The sequence below is a fragment of the Polypterus senegalus genome, chromosome 7 (genome assembly GCF_016835505.1).
Source record: "Polypterus senegalus isolate Bchr_013 chromosome 7, ASM1683550v1, whole genome shotgun sequence".
In the NCBI taxonomy this organism is placed as follows: Eukaryota; Metazoa; Chordata; class Cladistia; order Polypteriformes; family Polypteridae; genus Polypterus; species Polypterus senegalus.
In genome coordinates, this window is record NC_053160.1 from 28,008,975 (window position 1) to 28,028,489 (window position 19,515).

A 19,515-nucleotide genomic window follows, 5' to 3' on the forward strand; every position below is an offset into this window, starting at 1 on the left:
CCAAAGTTATTGTGCTCTCATGCAGCCTAACAAAGCTTTATACTGCATTATTACCTAATTATGTATTAAAGTAACTGAATTTGTATCTATTCCTTTCCCACATATTTGGTCACTATTTAGTAGGATTACCTTTGACAGAAATGGTTTATATGAATCTTTTAGGACAAGTATGAGGCTGCTTTGTAAATGTCAATACAGAGATCCCTCGCTATATTGCGCTTCGACTTTCGCGGCTTCACTCCTTCGCGGATTTTAAATGTAAGCATATCTAAATATATATCACGGATTTTTCGCTGGTTCGCGGATTTCTGCGGACAATGGGTCTTTTAATTTAAAGTACATGCTTCCTCAGTTTGATTTCATACAAGGGACACTATTGGCGGATGGCTTAGAAGCTGCCCAATCAGAGCATGTATTACGCTTCCTGAGCGGTGCTTGATTGTTTGCTTTTCTCTGTCTCTCACTCTCTCTGACATTCTCTGCGCCTGACGGAGGTGGTGTGAGCAGGGGGGCTCTTTGCACAGAGGCTGTTTGCCTAGAAGATACTGACGCTACTCTAAAAAATGCTGAAAGACTACCTGCACATTGCTCCCTTCTTTGCGGCTGCTTTATCGCGGTGCGCATACTTAAAAGCCCAACAGCATGTATTGATTTTTTGATTGTTTGCTTTTCTGTCACGCTCTCTCTCGGATATTCTCTGCTCCTGACGGCGCTCCTTTGAAGAGAAGATAGGTTTGCATTCTTTTAATTGTGAGAAAGAACTGTCATCTCTGTCTTGTCATGGAGCACAGTTTAAACTTTTGACTAAAGGGTTTTATTTCATGTCTAGCGGGCTCTAATAATGTTAACAGTGTGGGAGAGTTTATAAGGGCTTAAAATATATAAAAATAACCATACAAACATATGGTTTCTACTTCGCGGATTTTCACCTATTGCGGGGGGTTCTGGAACGCAACCCCTGCGATCAAGGAGGGATTACTGTAATCTAGATTTACAATGTTTTACTTAAGTACGGCATTTGATTGTAGCACTCAAGAGTATTGATTGCTGTTTTTGCACCACTACAGTGGTGGCAATGCCTGTTTAGTTATTACCATGTTGGAAGGAACATTAATCTTATTCCAAGTTTCTTGAAGACTGCAGTAGATGCACCCAATGATTCATGTGTAATCTGCTGCATTCTTTTTATTTTTTCTCTTTAAGTCTTCCAGGCCACGGTGCTTCACAGTAGAGAATATTCTCTTCAGGATAGTGTGTAGTGTTATGTTTATGCTGAACATAGTGCTTAGCCTTATCACCCTACCATAGAAGTGTTCTTCATTTTGGTGCAAGTCTCCTCCATGGTTTCTGTGAAGTTTTTCCCATGTTATGCTGTATTCACATGCTATGGTAGTTTCCAGAGCTCCCCTTGTGACATCACACCTCTACTTCATTGTGTTCATGTGAATTATTGGTCAGGTTTTTGGGAGAAATGCAAGGTCTCTTTTCATTTGCTACAAAACGTATTTGAAGATAAGCTCAATTTTTATGTGAATATAAAGAGAATTAAGCATTAATCATGGCCTATGAGTGACATTTTTGACTGGTGGATTTTTCACCAGGAATTGCAGTTTTGTGAACACCCAGCCAGGCATATATTCCAGATTGTGTCATAATTTCTTAATTTCTTTATTATTGATTTTGCTTTAGGATGATTTCAGTCTCTTGGAAATTTTCTTAAACATTTATCCTGATTTACACGTTTCACTATTCTTAACTGTTAATTATTTTTACTAGATGACAAGTTGATATCCCAGAGGCAGATGAATATAACTGGAGTTCATGGGAAACACCTTAACTTGCCTACAAATGGACTCTACTTAACTAGTCATGTGAATAAGGAAGATGGCTGGTTGCACCAGAGTTTGCTTACTTAACTGTTCTTCACAAACAAGTGAACACTATATTTTTTCATCATTTTTTAAACCAGGATCTGTAGAGTTATTCAGTCTAATATTATACACAGATATTACCATTTTGGGCAGAGTGGTGGCTCTGAGACTAGGGATCTGCACTGGCAATCGGCCCTTAACCTGCAATTGCTGAGCGCTTTGAGTAGTGAGAAAAGCGCTATATAAATACAAAGAATTATTAATTATTATTGATTTAAAACCATGAAACTTGATATAGTAGCTTAATAAAATGTGAAAAAAATCCATGGCTGTAATGATATTGTATGATATAGCAGGTTGGAAAATGACTGACTGACTGATTACTAAATAAAAGCTTTAGTAAGATGATTTCATATTTTAATACACTTTTTTATTAACTTTTTTAAGACGACATCTTTAGCTACTTTTTAGTGAAATTACCTTATATTGTTTTTAATACAGTATAGTGTTAAAGTTAAGAGGTCTTCCATTTCATTTTCAATAAAATTTTAGTTTATAAACTTTTTAAGTTTTCCAAATAATCACACTGTTAATATTTTAGAATTTCATAGCTATCAGGTGCTTTTTCACTCTTAGCTGAGTTATGAAAATAATTTGCTTAAAAATTGAATGAAGTTCAATTTTATGAAAAATAATAAATGTGTCCTAACACTAATTGCAATTATCTGTGTTACTGGCTCCCCCCTTCTCCTCTAATCATTAAAGGTTTGGTTGAGGGAAAAACAATGAGATACATGATGGAAAGCTGCTTATAATGAGAACTTTTAAACATGTTAAAAACAATGCTTCTGCCTTAAACTTCTCATTGATATTGGCTGTACAGTGCATTGGTTTTTATGTGTAGATCTAGAGTACCTTCACTAGTGGGTTTGATTATCCTGTACAGTTTATCATCTATAAATCACCTTATGACTATATGAACATCTCAAGAGGTATTGCTTTCTGCCCTTTAATGGGAAATGGAGGTGTTCCAAGATAGCTGAAAGAATTGTTACAGAGTCATTTTTGAACTTTGAGATTGTATGACTGCAAAGAAAAGAGGTTTAAGTAGTAGGAATAGAGATATGATACCTGAATCTCTAATATAATGATATATGATACCTATTTCTCATAATATAAATGCAACTGTAAATGTAACATAACGTTAGGAAATTTGATTTTGCAGTCATGAAGATCAATACATATGTCACAGTGTCAAGTCTGATTGAATGGGATGAAAGCTATGATCTTTCTACAAGATTACAATGCAAGCTTACTTTTACTCTTAAAGATGTTTGAGTTTGCTGGACATCATGTAATAAACATTTTCCTCTTGTTAGATATTTGTATAAAAATAAAGAAAAATTGTAGTTTATTGGCGAATCAATTTGGAGCTGGGGTCACCTTGAGAAATCTCGGAAGTAGTTTGTTTTATATGTTTTGTCAAGTGTACATGAAAGGTCATATGCTGAGGTGAACAGTTGGTGATTAATTTGACAAGCAGTGAAAAAAAATGTTTTTCAAAATATTATTAACTACAAAACATTTACTTAAAACATTTTTGTAAAACAGTCTGCAAATACTAGAGTACAGTTATTATAGGAAAATGTCTAATTAATATTGGTAGTTTAGTTAGTTACTTGTCTGTGTGTACTATTTATACAATGTAAAATTACTGAAGCAAATAGTAAAATTAATCTGTGACTTTTATTTTATTCATGTATTCAAGTCCACAATATGGTGAGTTTCTGATTTAGGCTTGAATGCCAATACAAAATTCATTGAATGAATTTGAATTGTCTTTATAACATTATCAGTTACACGCTCGATTTAAATTTTTTTATTGAACCATATAGATAAATAAGCTTATGTTTTATTCATTTTATCCACAGGCAAGTTAACAGGTATGAATGAGAACACTACTTCCATCACTTTGGAACCAAAAAATTCTTCTGGGCAACCTGTTGTACACAAGATTGTCAATGTGGCCAACCTTGGCTTGGTACCTTCAGGTCAGGACAACATACACAGGTGTGTTTTTCCCTTTAATTATAATGTGATTTTTGTTTTAATGGCAACTACTTTTTCAATCCCTAAAATATTGGACATCAATTCTTAATTATTATTAATTATAATTCACATATTCCATAAAGTATACAAAAAGCAAATTACATTTATAACAAAAATTAATTTATCATGTAGACTTAGGGCAAACTATGCAGTAGTATTACACTACTTGTACTTTACACTCACTTTGGCTCTCTAACCCTGATTAAGTTTGTTTTATTAATTGTTCATACTGTAAATGTTATTGTTTGCATTTTTAAGTTTCCTTGGATGATGATGTCTCATCATTAAATAAAATAATAAGAAGAAAAGCAATTTTAAGACAGTTCCAAATTAATAGTGAAATTGTTCATCACAGAATCCTTTCACTTACTCTAAAGCAGTTGGTGCAAATTTTGCAAAAATGCTTTTGTCTTTAACTGTTTGTCATATTAGTTGTCTTTATATTGTAAGATATTTGAAAGCACAAACATTTGATCAATGTAAGATTACTATGGAATTTAATAACAGATTTTAAGTAACAACAAGAATTGGCTTCTAATTAAGAAGATGGTTGGAGTTTGAGGTGCCAACTTAGCCGATCATCTGTTGGTTCACTTCACATCTCGTTTCAGTTTGGGAGCCATTTAATGAAAACTTAAAGCAATTCAGAGGACTGAATCTTAAAAAAAACAAGTCAATTAAAATAAAGGCAAAAGACTTAATTAGTACCAAAAACTTGCCATTAATTATGAAAAGGTGTAGAATGAAAACCTGCAGCCACAGTAGCACTCCAGAATCAGAAGTTGAAGGCCCCTGTCTTAGACTAAATATGTGTTAAGTCTTCCATACATGAAGCTAAAATATTAGATTTTGTCACAGTGGTAGCATGATTATAGTAAGGTCAGCTTTGCATGTTGTGATATTTGTTTTTGGCAAAAAATCTGCATTATGGATCTAAACAATATTGCCTTGCTACAAGTAGCACCAAGACAATGAATACTGCATGCAAGCTACAGTAAAAGTGTTACATTGAACCAGTTTTGTAACATCAACTCTGTGACAAAGACATAATTTACTTTATATAAATCTGAGGAAGTACAGGGTAGGATTCAAAAGTAATGAGCCTTTGTTCAAAAAGACAAATTTATTGAGCAAATTGGTACAACTAATTAATAGTCTTCAAAATTGGCACCTCCTGCATCAATACACTTTTGTAGGCGGCTTTTCCTTGACTCGAAGGCGTCCACGTAGGCCTGTTCCGGGATGGTTGCAAGGGCTGCCTTGACATTTGCTTGGAAGTCCTCGATCGAGTCGTAGCGTTTTCCTTTCAGCGCTGATTTTAAGTGCGGAAACAAGAAGAAGTCAGAAGGTGACACGTCCGGACTGTAGGGAGGCTGGGAGACCACCGGAACGTTCACCCAGGCCAGGTAGGCGCTCACGATGAAGGCGGTGTGGCTGGGGGCGTTATCGTGGTGAAGCTTCCAGCTGTCCTTGATGTCCCTTCACTTGCAAGCGACACTTCTTTTCAGGACTTCCAAGTAGTAAGCAGCATTCACGGTCTGCCCTTGCGGGACAAACTCGTAGTGGATGATCCCCTTCACTCCGAAGAACTTGATCGCGTAGCGTTGCTCTAACGAACTTCCCATTCCGCCGTGTAACGCACTACCGCACAGTGGTTCCCATCAAGGCCGATCCTACCACTCCGGAGCTCCGTTGCGTTGTGAAGCCAACACCCACCGTCGCCATCGCTGGCAAGTGGGGCGCGTGGTGAGGTACGTTCGCGTCAGAACAAAATGAGGCTCATTACTTTTGAATCCTATCCTGTATTTTCCCAAACGATAGCTATAGACACATGAAATATTTTAGAAACACTACTTGAATTGTCAAACTATATTGAGCTCTTTTGCCTGATTAATCAAAAGTTTTATTGTACCATGTTTTTATATGAAATTAATCCTCATGAAATGAAATCTTTCATATATGTAGCCACTATTTTACTGAATAGACAACATAAGGAGGGAAATACAATAACTGTTAAATCATGCATATTCTCTTTTTTAAATTGTTCAGATTTATACTTTATCATGTTGTCTTTCTTCCCAGAACATTTATTTTTGTTCCCAGACAACATTCTTCTTATCCATACAGTTTTACATTATCACTCTTTATGTGGGCTAAAAGCAAAATCGAATGTACTGTGGTCTGCAGGAAATTTTACTTGCAAATTTAAAATGACCTAATATAAAGATGTAATTTTTTACATTTGTCATGAGATGCTTAAATGATAACAAACCTCATGAAAGTGTAATCAGGTAGTGACATCTCATTCCAACATGGCAGCTACAGCCCTGTGATTGTCATGCTGGCTTTGCAAAGCATCATGGACTGCTGAGAAAAACATGTTTGCCTAAGCCAGCTGCACAGCAGATTTTCAAGAAATAAATAGTTGAGCAATGTTGCTGGCAAAGCCATCAAATTTGCTGCGAGAAATGCATTGGCAAATTTTGCCAATCATGCCAAATGATATCTGTGGCCAGATTTATTTACAGTTTTCAATAAGTAAGAAAAAAATAGTGTAGTATACTGTAAATGTATTATTGCATATTAATATGCAAACATATATTCATTTTTGAATATATAAGTTGTTGACATATTGTGAAACTGAATCTGCCCCAGTTCAAACTTGCTTTAGTTTCTAGTAAAGTGAATACAATACATCTCGATTATTATCAACAAGGCTCACCAATTTCTTTAGTTCATCAGCTTTTATAGGTACATAGTGGAGTCCATCCTTACTGGATTTCTAACATTCTGGAATTTCATTTTCTTAGCTCAGGACAACAAGTTCTGTATTTAAGAAACATTGCCTTAGAATGACTAACAGCATTTTAGAAATGTCAACCATCCTGCACAAGACACTTTCTTTCTTCTCCACTATGGAAAAACAATCTTATCACACCATGCATACATGACAGTAAATTTGAACTTGAGCTAGTAAGTATTAGTAGTAGTATTTTGTACTGACAAAACTGTAATATATGAACAACTTCGGACCATGTATGTGAATGGAAATTTCACACAAACTAACAAAACGATGACTAACTACCTTATACTGTCAATGTTGTTTAATATGACAGTTTTGTTCTTTTTAGATGAAACAGCTTATTTAATAATATAGAGTATTTCTGTGAATGGCTTCAAGGTGAAATCTTGTATTACCTTCCTATTAATTCATTAGTTGCAAAACTTGGTTCTGAGGTTTTTGTTTTTAATGTCAAAGGTATGTCTTGTGAATGCCTTTCCAGAAATTCACTTTATTAAAACGCTTTACCTGTGACAAAAGTTATAGAAGCAATCAAACACAGCATTGAATAAGCTTAGGAATTGTCATTATAAAAGGCATAATACGTATAAGTAGAGAGACTGAAATATAACTTTCTAGTAAACTGGTTGTTCATTTTGTTTCAGACAACATTTATTAAAACTGATTTTTTTTTTGCTGTTAGCATGTGGATTGCAATATTTAAGGACCATATGTATAATATGAACCAGGGTCCATGATACATTTTAAAGTTTGAATAACAACAAACACATTTTTGGAAAGCTAATGTCATTTAATTAGTATTGCCTTCATCTGAATCTTCATTTCAAGCTAAATAACATCTTCAGTTCTAAGAATTTATGAAACTCTGGTATATTATACTTCAGAACAGAGTTTCTATAAATTACTTCATTTTCCTCAGTGTCTAATCCTGTCCAAGAATACATCCTAAGAGTATTCTGAAACTAGGGATTTGTTAGAGATCAAATTAAAAAAATTAAGAAAAGCACTTGTGTTAAATATAGAATTTACAATACGCACCTACAAAAAGGCTACAAAAAGGACATCGTGCTAGAAAAGGTCCAGAAAAGAGCGAATAGGGTGATTCCAGGGCTACAGGGGTTGAATTATGAGAAAAGATTAAAAGAACTGACCCTATACAGTTTAAGCAAAGAAGATTAAGAGGTGACATGATTTAAGTGTTTAAAATTATGAAGGGAATTAGTCCAGTGAGTTGAGACTTTTATTTTAAAATGAGTTCATCAAGGACACGGGGACACAGTTGGAAACTTGTTAAGGGTACATTTCGCACAAACATTAGGATGTTTTTCTTTACACAAAGAACGATAGACACTTGGAATAAGCTACCAAGTAGTGTGGTAGACAGTAAGAAATAAGTGGTTAGGACTAGTGAGCATTGTTGGGCTGAATGGCCTGTTCTCATCTAGAGTGTTCTAAATGTTCTACAGTATAATAAATATTGGATGCCCTTTCAGATTTTACTTATTTAAGTTGCCATGCTTAGTGATTCTAATCATTGTTTATTACAAATTTACTGTATATAAAACATTAAAATAAAACTTTTTTATAATCCCCTTAATTGTTGAACTTGTACATATAAACATGGCTGTAGGTTTTCTCTACCTAATAAGTCTTAGGGTGTATTTATTAGTTTTCTGAGCACAAGTGTCTGACAAGAAGTGACATGACATTCCAGCCAGAGCCAGTATCTTCTTTGTGTACAATGCAGAAAGAATGTGATTGTCCATTACTCTGAAATGGAAAAAGAAATGTTAATAAAAATGAATGAGTGTAGTTTTTAAAAAAAAAAAAGTGTTTTGGTTATTTTTCAGTCATCATTATATACATAGAAAAAAGTAATGTTGGCATCTATTTTTAGATTACTGCAAGTTTCTTTACTCATGTTGTATTAGATCATTTTTAATCATGTCTCCAGTTATTGAATTCTACATCAAGGTCCTCTCCCGCTGAAGTGGTAGACCTCACATCACCATTTTCTAGTCTCCACTGGCTCCCAGTTGTTTTCAGAATTGATTTGAAAGTCCTATATTTTTAAGGAGCTTAATGGATTAGTGTGACAATATATCACAGTGCTGTCAGATCCTTACAACCCAGAGAGACAACTTGGGCCATTACTGATTGACCTTCTAACCATGTCCATGACAAGGATCAAAAATGTGTTTGGTAGCCTCCCCAGGTGTCAAATTCTCTGTCCTGTTCTACTCAATTTAGGGAGTCGGTCATTCTGTAGTTGAAGACTCTTTTTTTTTGTTTAGCTTTTCATTACGTTTTTTAAAATGTATTTTACTACCTTCTTAATTACAACTAATATGGTTTGCCAACTGTTTGGTTGCCTGTTTCTGTCATTAAATTAAACTCCCCCTGTTTCCTCTCTGTTGATTTAATGTGTTATTCAGTAATTAGAGTGTGGTGAAGAAGCTTGTATTCCAAGAATGACTAAAGATGTATTGTCCTGATACAATAATCATTAAAAAACTTACAGAAAAGAATCATTGTAAGGTTTTGATATCTTCTTGTTTACCTGAAGCCAAGTCTGAGGGTAGTGTTTGACAAGCAAGTGCGTAGTAGTCAGTGTTGCCCAGTAACAGTCAATTTAAAGAAGACAAATGGAATCACCAGGGGCCAGGTTTAGTTGGAAACATATTGGTGGTCTTAGGAAAGGCTTCTGCATAACAGATCTTGACAGACTGGACATTAGCAATGGAAAATGGATCTTGAGACCTCACTGGGAGGATGGAAGCCTGAATATTTGCAGCCAGTTCAAAAGTGCCAGTTGGTTCCAGTTGGACTCATTCCTGCATAAAAGCATTTATTTCAGAACCTGACCACTTTCACTTTTGGATTGACTCCATTCCATTTCCATTTGTTGAGGGTGATGATATCCAAAGAACTCTGGCTGAGCATTACGCAATTCTTGTTTGCACCATATGTAAAGGTTCCACTCAATGCTGCAGAGAAATAAACACTAAGTTTTTACACAAAATAACTTTTTAAAATATTCAGTATTTTGGTTGATAAAAGTGTATCAACTCCTCAATTGATATATGTTTTGCATAGAACCTAGGTACAGTACCACTGTATTGATAGACTAAGGCCGGAGTTATACTTCACGCGACGCATGCTGCAGCGGACGCTCCTGCTACGCAAGCGTTGTAGTGTTTATACTTGCGCTCGTACTTTACGTAAATCTGGAGGAATCCACCAGGTGGCAGTGCGAGATATTATCATGGTGAGAACATGTTCGGCTTCTCTGTGTTGTGAATTGCCTGGAACACTCATTAAATTCTGATGACACCTTACTGCAATATCTCTGAAAATTATGTTTATTGATTAAATCCATCAATCCAGGGATGTGTCCATTCCAGCAAGCATTGGGCATGAGCTCATCACAAGGTGAATACAAGCACTTGGATACACTAGCATCATTTTAGCAGCACCAAATCCCCAAATCTGCATATCTTTGGAAGGAAACTGGAGCACTGTGTGGAATACAAGCAGGAAATACCAGCAACATAACTCCCTGCGAGACAGCAGTGCTATCGCTCCACCACCGTGACACCCCCATGTGTGTAATTATTAACAGTATTCATTATTTAAACGAAATTATATGTAAAATGTAACATACACACTTTAATGCATTTCACCATGAAAGTGGTATCAAGTACAAATCTAAAGATTCTTAATGTGCAGAGAGTTGGAATATCATACATGTCGTGTTCTGTGTAGCGATCTATTGCTGCTTGCCGCTGCTGTCGGGTCCAAGAAGCTTGTAGCGATTAAAAACTGGGATGACGTTTACGATGGTCTGCATTAATGATAAAGTAAACTACGAGGTTAAAGTAGACATTTCGAGATTAAAGCCGAAATTTCCACTTTAATCACAAAATACATGTTTTCACCGTGTCCTTTATTTTTTTCTCAGTGGCTTAAATACAGCGCTATACATTATGTTTCTGTTGTTAAGTTGCAAAAAAAAAAAAAGACGGCACAAAAGATAGCATGTGAGACTTTTAAAATGTATCATGTCATTATGATCGGGAATATGCAATGCTTGAATACTAAAAGCACCACGAATGCATCTGTATGTCGGCATTTTGCTTCACCACATTGAAGCATTCATCCCATAGGATCTGCATAGAGGCTTTCTGTCACATGTAGATAGTAAACAGAGACACTGACGTCACGTTCTGACTTTTAGCACACTGTGCCCCCCGACTTTGTGCAGATACTGCAGCTCACGCACGCGTCATGCTAATTTCTGAGGACCTGCTCAGAGGACGCCATGATGTGGGCGCGTACACGTTCTGAGCGTGAGGTATAAATGAGCCCTAAGGCAGTTGCTACCATTTTTAAAAAAAACAAAATGAAGGATATAATCCATTCTGGTTTTTGAGGAATTATATTTGACATTCTTATGTCATAAGGATATGCAGATGTGTAGTTAAGGTGAACTCGCCTAATGCTTAGAGTTTACATTTTGGGACAGCAGTATCTCAGGATATTGTGTGGGATATGCTGTAAGAGTACTGGGCTTTGGGGCTGCTCTGTAACGCCCTTCCATTCCTGTATTTGGAAAACTGCAGTATACATAGAACATTTATGCTAGTAGCTAGGTTCTTTAATATTGAGCACACAGCACTTTACCTGGCTGTCACAAATGCATTAGTATTTGATTTTTGATGATTTCATTTTGTTTTGGTATGTTATTAATTTTAGTTTCTTCTGTTTTATTTTTACCAGTTTTCCTGTTCCATATGTGCATCACCATTTGGTGTTCAGGTTTTTCTTTGAGCACTGGAATTTTTTCATAGTTGAAACCATGGGCACTGTTGTTTCACTGATGTGATGTGTTGCTGGGCATTGTGACCTTTACATGTGCAGCACAAGAATGTATGGCAAATGCTATTCAAGATATTGGTGCAAAGCAAAGAATTACTGTTTTTTGAATAATGTTTAAATGTGTGACTGAGATTTTCTTTTTTTTGGAGAATGAGTCAAAGTGTAATAACACTCCTGATCAACTTGAACAATTATTTAGCCGATTCCTAAAAATAGGGAAAACTTTTAGCAGAAAAAATCAAAGTCGAGAATTGTATATCAGAAAAAAAGACTTGATTGTAGCCTTCAGGTTTTCCTACTTGTAGGCTTCCAACTTAAAATGCGAAAATGAGCCATTGCCTTCTGAATCTAGCAGCAGGCTATTCTAAGCACTATTCTCCAAAATGGGCCTTTCCCTGAACCAGAAGACACAAAAAAGGGAAGCCCAGACTCAAAATAGTTATTTACAATTTCTATGAAATGTGGAAAAGGTGGAGAAGAAACCATAAAAAAATATTACAAAAAAGAATATTTTCAAAAATAAAGCAAATGCAAAAAAAAAAGAAAACACTAAGCCCAAAAGGAATGCTGAACAAACAAAAATTGTCCATATCCCAAATTCACATAGGACAAAACTATAGCACAAGATCAATAAAACTAAAATAAATGCTGATCTGGAGAATCTGGAATGTAAAGGCAGAGGGTGGTCCTCTAGCTAAATTGTAATGGTGGCCCCACCCCTTGGAACTCAGTATAAAGTGGAAAGGGTACATAATAAAAGATGTGAATCCATAAATAAACATATTACATACATACTACACATTTAGCGAACAAAACAATATTAAAAACATAACATACAAAGAAAATAAAAAACACGATCATTAGATAGCAATATTATTTAGTGAATAACAGAAAGATGACAAAAATGCAGCCGCTTAAGCCAGGCTTAAAACACTGGTGAAAATAAAATATCATCTGCAAATTACAATTTTGTTCTCCAAGAAATGCATTATTATAGTTGCTTGGGATGCCATGCCTTCATAAAGCAGAAAGCAAAGGATTGTTTGGGGGGGGGGCAATCAAATTTATATTAAACCTGTTCAATTTATTCATAAACGAGGAAGATGAAAACTTTTTTGCTTTGATCTTAGAATGTGATTTGTTCATGAGAACGTTTCTTAAGAGATAAACCTTTGCATATTCCTGCAACACATTAACATGTAAATGAAAATGGTTGAATATATTATATAGTTGTAAGCATGGTAAGTAATTTTACTTTATTCACAGTCAATACAATAGTTAATTAGTAAGATTACTGAATAAATTTAATTTGGATTTATTGATAATATAATTATGTCATTACCAAGTGAAAAATGGTAGTTTGTTATTGAATGATATCTGTAAATGGGAACATTATAGAGAGAAAACATGTATGCGCCCTATACTCAGTAATGAGCTACATGATATGTAAGTGTACATATAATATGAACCAGAACAAAAGCCTTACATCTGTCTGTTCATTTTTTTTTAACTTCTCTTGCTGAATTTGCCCTGTGTTCCGTGTGCACCATGTTCAGGGTAAATTCCTGAATTGCACCCAGTGCTGCTGAAGCTGACTCTGTCCCTGTTTTAAAATTTAAAGAATTCAGAAAAGGAATGAATTGATTATTTTGACTTGAACCTTCTCTTGAATACCCTTACCATTTAAAGTTGAAAGTCATAGTTCTTGTATCTAAAGTTAAGAATGCAATCAAGATTTCACAGGTGGTTGACTGTTCAGGTTAGCATTATTGTCAGATATTCTAGTACCATTGAAACATTTTACTTTTGCCAGTTAGAAGCTGTGGATTTACAATCTATTGCATCTCAAATGTTAAGAAGTGTTTCAAAATATATGCTGCTGATGCAGGAGTTTGTACAGTGGAATGAATTACGGATACAAGATGCAAGTTTTAAAGATGGTTTAATTTGTATGTGGAATATGTGGAATCTGATTTTATAGCATGTGTATAAGATTTACTGTTTTAAAGTATTTTATTTGTAGAAAGTTTTTTTGCTGTGTTTATTTGACATGCTTTTAATGTCTAATGTTTTAATGTTACTTTGTGTCCTCACTGTGTAACCAAATTTCCCTCCTGGGAAACGAAAATTGAATAAATTGAATTGAAACACTGTGGTTTAATTCATGCTGTTGCAGTTTCAGTGCTGCTCACTGATTACAGTTGAGAACTTGAAGAGTCTTGGGCAAAATTTTAAATGTATTTGACTCAGTGATTTTCATATAACCTTTTTTGTTCCTCTTAAAAAAATGTGTTGGTTACCATAGGGGAAAATGCTGAATCCTTATTTATTAATTACATCACTCTACAGTAGTACTAGGGTGTTGTACCCTGTTAGCCATTATGAATGTAGAGAAGAGCCAAGCAAAATGACACCTTTTACTGGCTAACTAAAAAGATTACAACATGTAAGCTTTCGAGGCAACTCAGGCCCCTTCTTCAGGCAAGATGTAATACAGAAACTGGGGTTCCCTGTGTTTATAAATACACACACTAGGACAAGCTTCAAGTTAACCAATAAAAGGTGTCATTTTGCTTGGCTTTTCTCATCCCTCTACAGTGATATTTTTCTTTGAAAATGCATCTTTAGTTTCATACTGTTATATATAAATGAGGGCCTCTTGTACAATAAATTTTCACTAAATCAAGTTATGCTGCAATGATAAAGAACATATCAGTGAAATCTGCTGTTGAATAAGTATTAGACCCCTAATTGCTTGGAGACTGTATGATTGCTAACAGTGCAATAAGGGTAATGAAAATGGGTGTAAACAATCAAGCAATTAATCCTCTAGCTTGTTGGCTGGTCTATGACAATGCCGGTCCCCTACAGACTCCCTCTTCCCACATGGGAGTCTGCTGAACCAACACCATCAATAGTTATGACCGAGATGAGCTGACAGATGAGGAACAATATCAGATGGAGCCAGGGGATGGTGAAAAGTGCTCATGTGCTTTTATTATAATAAAAACCAATCCAAAACAAAAGTAAAACCAAGAGTGTCCACAGAGCAATGTTCTTAAAAAACAAAAAATCCATAAAATCAGAGAAACGTGGGGATAAAATCAATAAATAATTCCGTTAAAATAGAGGTTAAAATGCAGTCTCTCTTCACCTGATCACAGCCCACCACCTTCTATCTCCCTGGCTCACCCATCTCAGGTGTTGCCGGTGGAGCCTCTGTAGCACAAACACCTTTCTGCTGACCCCCGACTTGACTGCCGCCACACTGCACAGCCAGACTGTCCGAGGTTGGCACACCTCCCGTCTTCCTTCACGCTCACACAGTCGCTCCTCGGATCCACTGGGAGGGCTTACGTCCCGCTCACCCCACTCTAGTCAGTGGGGCGAACCAGCTCCTAGAGCACCTCAGCCTGTGCCTACTTCCGGGAGCCCCAGCTCGAGCTGCCTTCTCCTTCCTGGTGTCTGGATCATCTCTAATCACTGACTTTATTACGTCCTTTCACCTCTCTTCTATTCTTTTCTCTCTTTTATCACCTTTTCTCTCTTTTACATCTTTATATCCTTTTATGTTCTCTCCCTCTGTGCCGGCCCGTATATAGCCACTTGTCTCTGTGGGCACAACGCCTTAATCACACACCGCAGGAAGCCAATATAGCAATTTAGAATGATCACACGTGTAGGTGCAACCCACCCCAACTACCTCATTAACTTCGTGCAATCACACCCACTGAGAGTGACACAGCTTTATGAATTTAAAACCTGGCCATATTTTGCTGTAGCCTCAGACCCGCTATACCACATGGTCTATAAGTGATTATTTAGGCCAGTTCCTAGGAACATACAACTGAGAAATCAGTACAAGTGGGTTATTTGGTGAAACCTCAAAAACTGACAAAAATGAAGACAAGGGAACTTTCTAATGACTTGAGAGCCACTTTGATTACGAAGTTTAAAGATGGCAGTGGTGCCAAGAAGATCGCCAAGCTCCTTAGGATCAGTGTGTCCTCTATGAAGGCCACCATAGCGAAGTGGAAGACAACTGGGAGCTTAATGAACCAGCCTAGGTCAGGCCGCCCTGTTAAAATAACAAAGAAAATGTTAAGAAAACTAGTCAGAGAAGTAAAAGCAAATCTTAAGGTGACCTGCAAAGCTCAGTATCTGCAGCTGGAGTGGATGTGCACAAGACTACAATATCAAAGGTTTTGCACAGAGAGGGGCTGTATGGCAGAGTTGCCTGATAAAAACCACTACTAAAAAAATGTCATCTGAAAGCTGAAAGCAGACATCTTCACAAGAATCCTGCATTCTGGAGACATGTACTTTGCTCTGATGAGACAAAAATTGAACTATTTGGTCTCAACACAAAGGCATTTGTCTGGCGGATGGAAGGGACTGCCATTGTTCCGGCAAACACCATGCCTACCATCAAGCATGGTGGGTGGGGGAGCATCATGCTTTTTGGCTGCTTCTCTAGGGCAGGCACTGCGTCCCTTGTCCATATTGAAGGAAGAATGGATTATAAGAAGTATACCCAGATTTTGGAAGAAAATCTTCAAATGTCAGCCATGAAATCATGACTCTGTCAACGCTACCACTTCCAGCAGGGCAATGACCCGAAACACTGTGCAAAAGTAAACAAAGCATGGTTTGACAAAAAGAAGATCCAGGTTTTGCCGTGGCCTAGCCAGAGTCTGGATCTGAATCCAATTAAAAATTTGTGGTGTGATCTCAAAATTGCAGTTCACAAACAAAAGCCTTCAAACTTTGCCCAGTTGGAGCAGTTCTGGAAGGAAGAATGGGAAGAATTGCCTCCATCCAGATGTGCTAAGCTTGTAGATGGCTATCCAAAGTGATTGCAAGCAGTTATTGCCACATAGTGTGCTGCTACCAAGTATTGACTGTGTATTATGTGAAGGGGTCAATTACTTTATCAACAGCATTTTTTACAACAGGAGTGTCAATTTGCATTTGTTTAGTTCACCAGGCTCTAAATGTTTCAAAATATGTACACAGAGAAATAAAGTTCACTGTGATACTCTACATTTGTGATTATTATAGGTTTTAATGATGTAAGATGGAAATATGGTGGCTTTTCGGGAGGGGGGAGGTTCTGAATACTTTTTCAACCTACTGTATTAAGTTTATAAGTCAAAAAGTAATTCTGATTTTTTTTTCCTTTATTCCATTTGCCATATTATTCTTGTTTTTAAATAATGTTAATTAAAAATTAGTTTTTACTTTTTTTTTTATCTTGCTTTTTTCATTGGAATAGCTTTGATTAATATTTGTAATGTTAGCTCTTTTTCCATCTCTGAGGATTTAAAGCTATTATATTTTATCCTAAAGATCTATGAGATGGTTAGTAATGAATAAGTAACACATTTCTTCTGAGAGATCAAAGTTTTGTCTTATTTTATCCCTGAATATACTCACTTGATTCCAGTTCTTGGTAACTTAATATAGTACACTAGCAAATGCTTTTAAATGCAAAAAAAAAAATCCTTTCACCTTCATGATCCTAAAAGGATAAAATAAATGAGCAAATTAAGACTGATTAGAATGGCTTGATTTACAGAACAACATTTAGCATTCATGCTTTTAATCTACTGTACATATTCAGCACAGAAGTTTGACAGATTATGTGAATGAATTTAAAATTTTCATTTACCAGCAGCAGCGAGTTGGGATATAAACCATCTGGTACAGATTGGCATCACACCTCTGTGCTGTGCATTGCCAGAAACATCATGAGTAAACATCATGCAATTTCAATACTGTAGCTGGAAAGTTGAATATAATACAATTCATCTTTTGAAAAAGAACATAATGTTGTTTTCTGTCCAGAAAACAAGTCTATAGATAAGCATATATTTGTCAACCCATATCACTTTAGGGAGTTGACATATGTTGGGAGAATAAGGTATGTAACAGTTGGTAAGTACTGGAGCCAAAAAATAAGTATTAATTTCTCTTAATTGCCTTATGTGCTGCTGGTTTTTTCCACCTTATGGAAGTGATCAGAACAACTTTAATTGTTTACATGCGTTTCCTTTATTTAGTTGTCTTGACTTTTTTTTTTATAGTGAACTGCTTGAGCAATATTTATGCCATAAGAATAAAGAAATCAGCTGCCTTATGTGAGTTTCTTCTTACTTTAGGGCAGTTAATAAATTCAAAACCTTATAGCTGCAAAAGTCTTTTTTTTTTAATTTGGAAAACCTCATTCAAACACAGGTGGATGAAGTGTTAACAGTAATCTTGAAAAAGCACACCACTAGTATTCAGTCACAGAACTGGATTGCTACAGGTGACTTTAGAATAGCATTGATAAGCTGATTGTAGAATACATTGACTTTCTGAACCACCTTGGGTGGTGTACTAGCTAAAAGAAGTGTATTCTAACATTATAGCCAAATTAATACAAAAATGCAACATAAGAAGAAACTCTAACTTAATCTCATACTTCATCATGAGTTATCAAATATACAAGTTGCTCAAAGTCATCACTCTTCAGTACATTCTGGAGCATTTCATAGAATCTTGCACAGAAATGTTATTTCCTTACGTAGATCATAGTTTAAATGTTTTCTAGTTCAGTCATTCCTTTTATGTAATTAGTTTTAGCTCTTTTAAAAGCAATGTAAAACTGTGATGAGTACAAGACCAAAGTCATTACTAAATCTACCTTAAATGTGCTAAATAAAATCCATTTCAACAGTGAAGTCTTTTAGAAACACTCAATCCCAATTGGTAATTTAATTCAGGTGTCCACATGTGAGGCATTAGTGAATCAGCAGGGTGTTATACATCTGTTATGGGAAGTAACCAATTTGATAAAGAGAACTCTTAGTATTCTGCCATGCAAAGTGCACAAAATATATGTGAAAACCAAAAACATACAGATGACACTGCTTGATGAAACCCACCTTATTGCTGTAAAGTCAAAAGCTTGCCTAGGCTAGAAATGTTTGACAATGATTTTGAATATCATTGGTCCTTTCCACATATTAAAGGAAAGGAAAAGTTTGGTATTTTTAAGTAGAAGTTATTTCTTCACAATCATGGTATATAATAATTTGCCACATAAAACTGCATTTTAAAGTGAAGTGTTTTTCTAATAAATGTTAACAATACTTTGTCGGTTCTTGCAGCTTACAATGGAGCTAAAGGATAAACAAGTCTGTAGCTGGATGAAAATGCCCTAAAACATACTAAATATGTTCACTTTGAAGATGAAAGGGTTTCAATTATGGAAAACCTGCCTTCTGTGTTTATGAGGCATCCTTGTAATAACAAAATGAAACAAAAATAATTATTTTATTACAGATTTTTGGAACTAATTTTCTTGATATAAGAGTACATTTACTGATCGCTTGTCTGCTCACAGCCTCCATCGTAGGTTATGACAAACCGATGTCACCCTGTCCTGTCCAATGACCCTGTCCTCAATAAGCAAGTTAGGAACATGGAGAGATGGATGAATGGATGCTTATCTGTTCAGTTCTTGTGCCTTTATTGCCTAGTACATGAGCTCAGTACTGTCTCACTGAAACACACATGGGCAGTATCAATCTAACAGTAGTAGGATATGTGAAAAAATAACCTTCTGTATAGTGAAAGAATAAAAGAAATTTGAAGTGTGCCTTTTTTAATTGTTACTATCTAGTTTTCTGTTGATCTAAGACATCAATTCATATGCGCGCATCAACATTCAATAATGTTCATAAAGGGCAATTGGCAATGACTTTCCGAGGGGAATGCATGCAGAGGAAAATGAACGGTTGTACATTCATGTACAGCTGGTCTTCTTTTAAAGAGAGTGAACCTCACAACAAAGATTTGCTTTTTCCT

General features: G+C 35.8%; 1 protein-coding gene across 1 annotated transcript in view; it reads left to right on the forward strand.

Annotated features, from left to right (window-relative positions):
• The window catches only part of ap3b1a (adaptor related protein complex 3 subunit beta 1a), a 344,324-nt gene that overhangs the window by 291,552 nt on the left and 33,257 nt on the right, over positions 1-19,515 (forward strand). Inside the window, exon 26 of the mRNA XM_039758392.1 lies at positions 3,803-3,941. Within this exon, the coding sequence (XP_039614326.1) occupies positions 3,803-3,941 (139 nt within the window). The remainder of the gene's footprint in view (positions 1-3,802; positions 3,942-19,515) is intronic.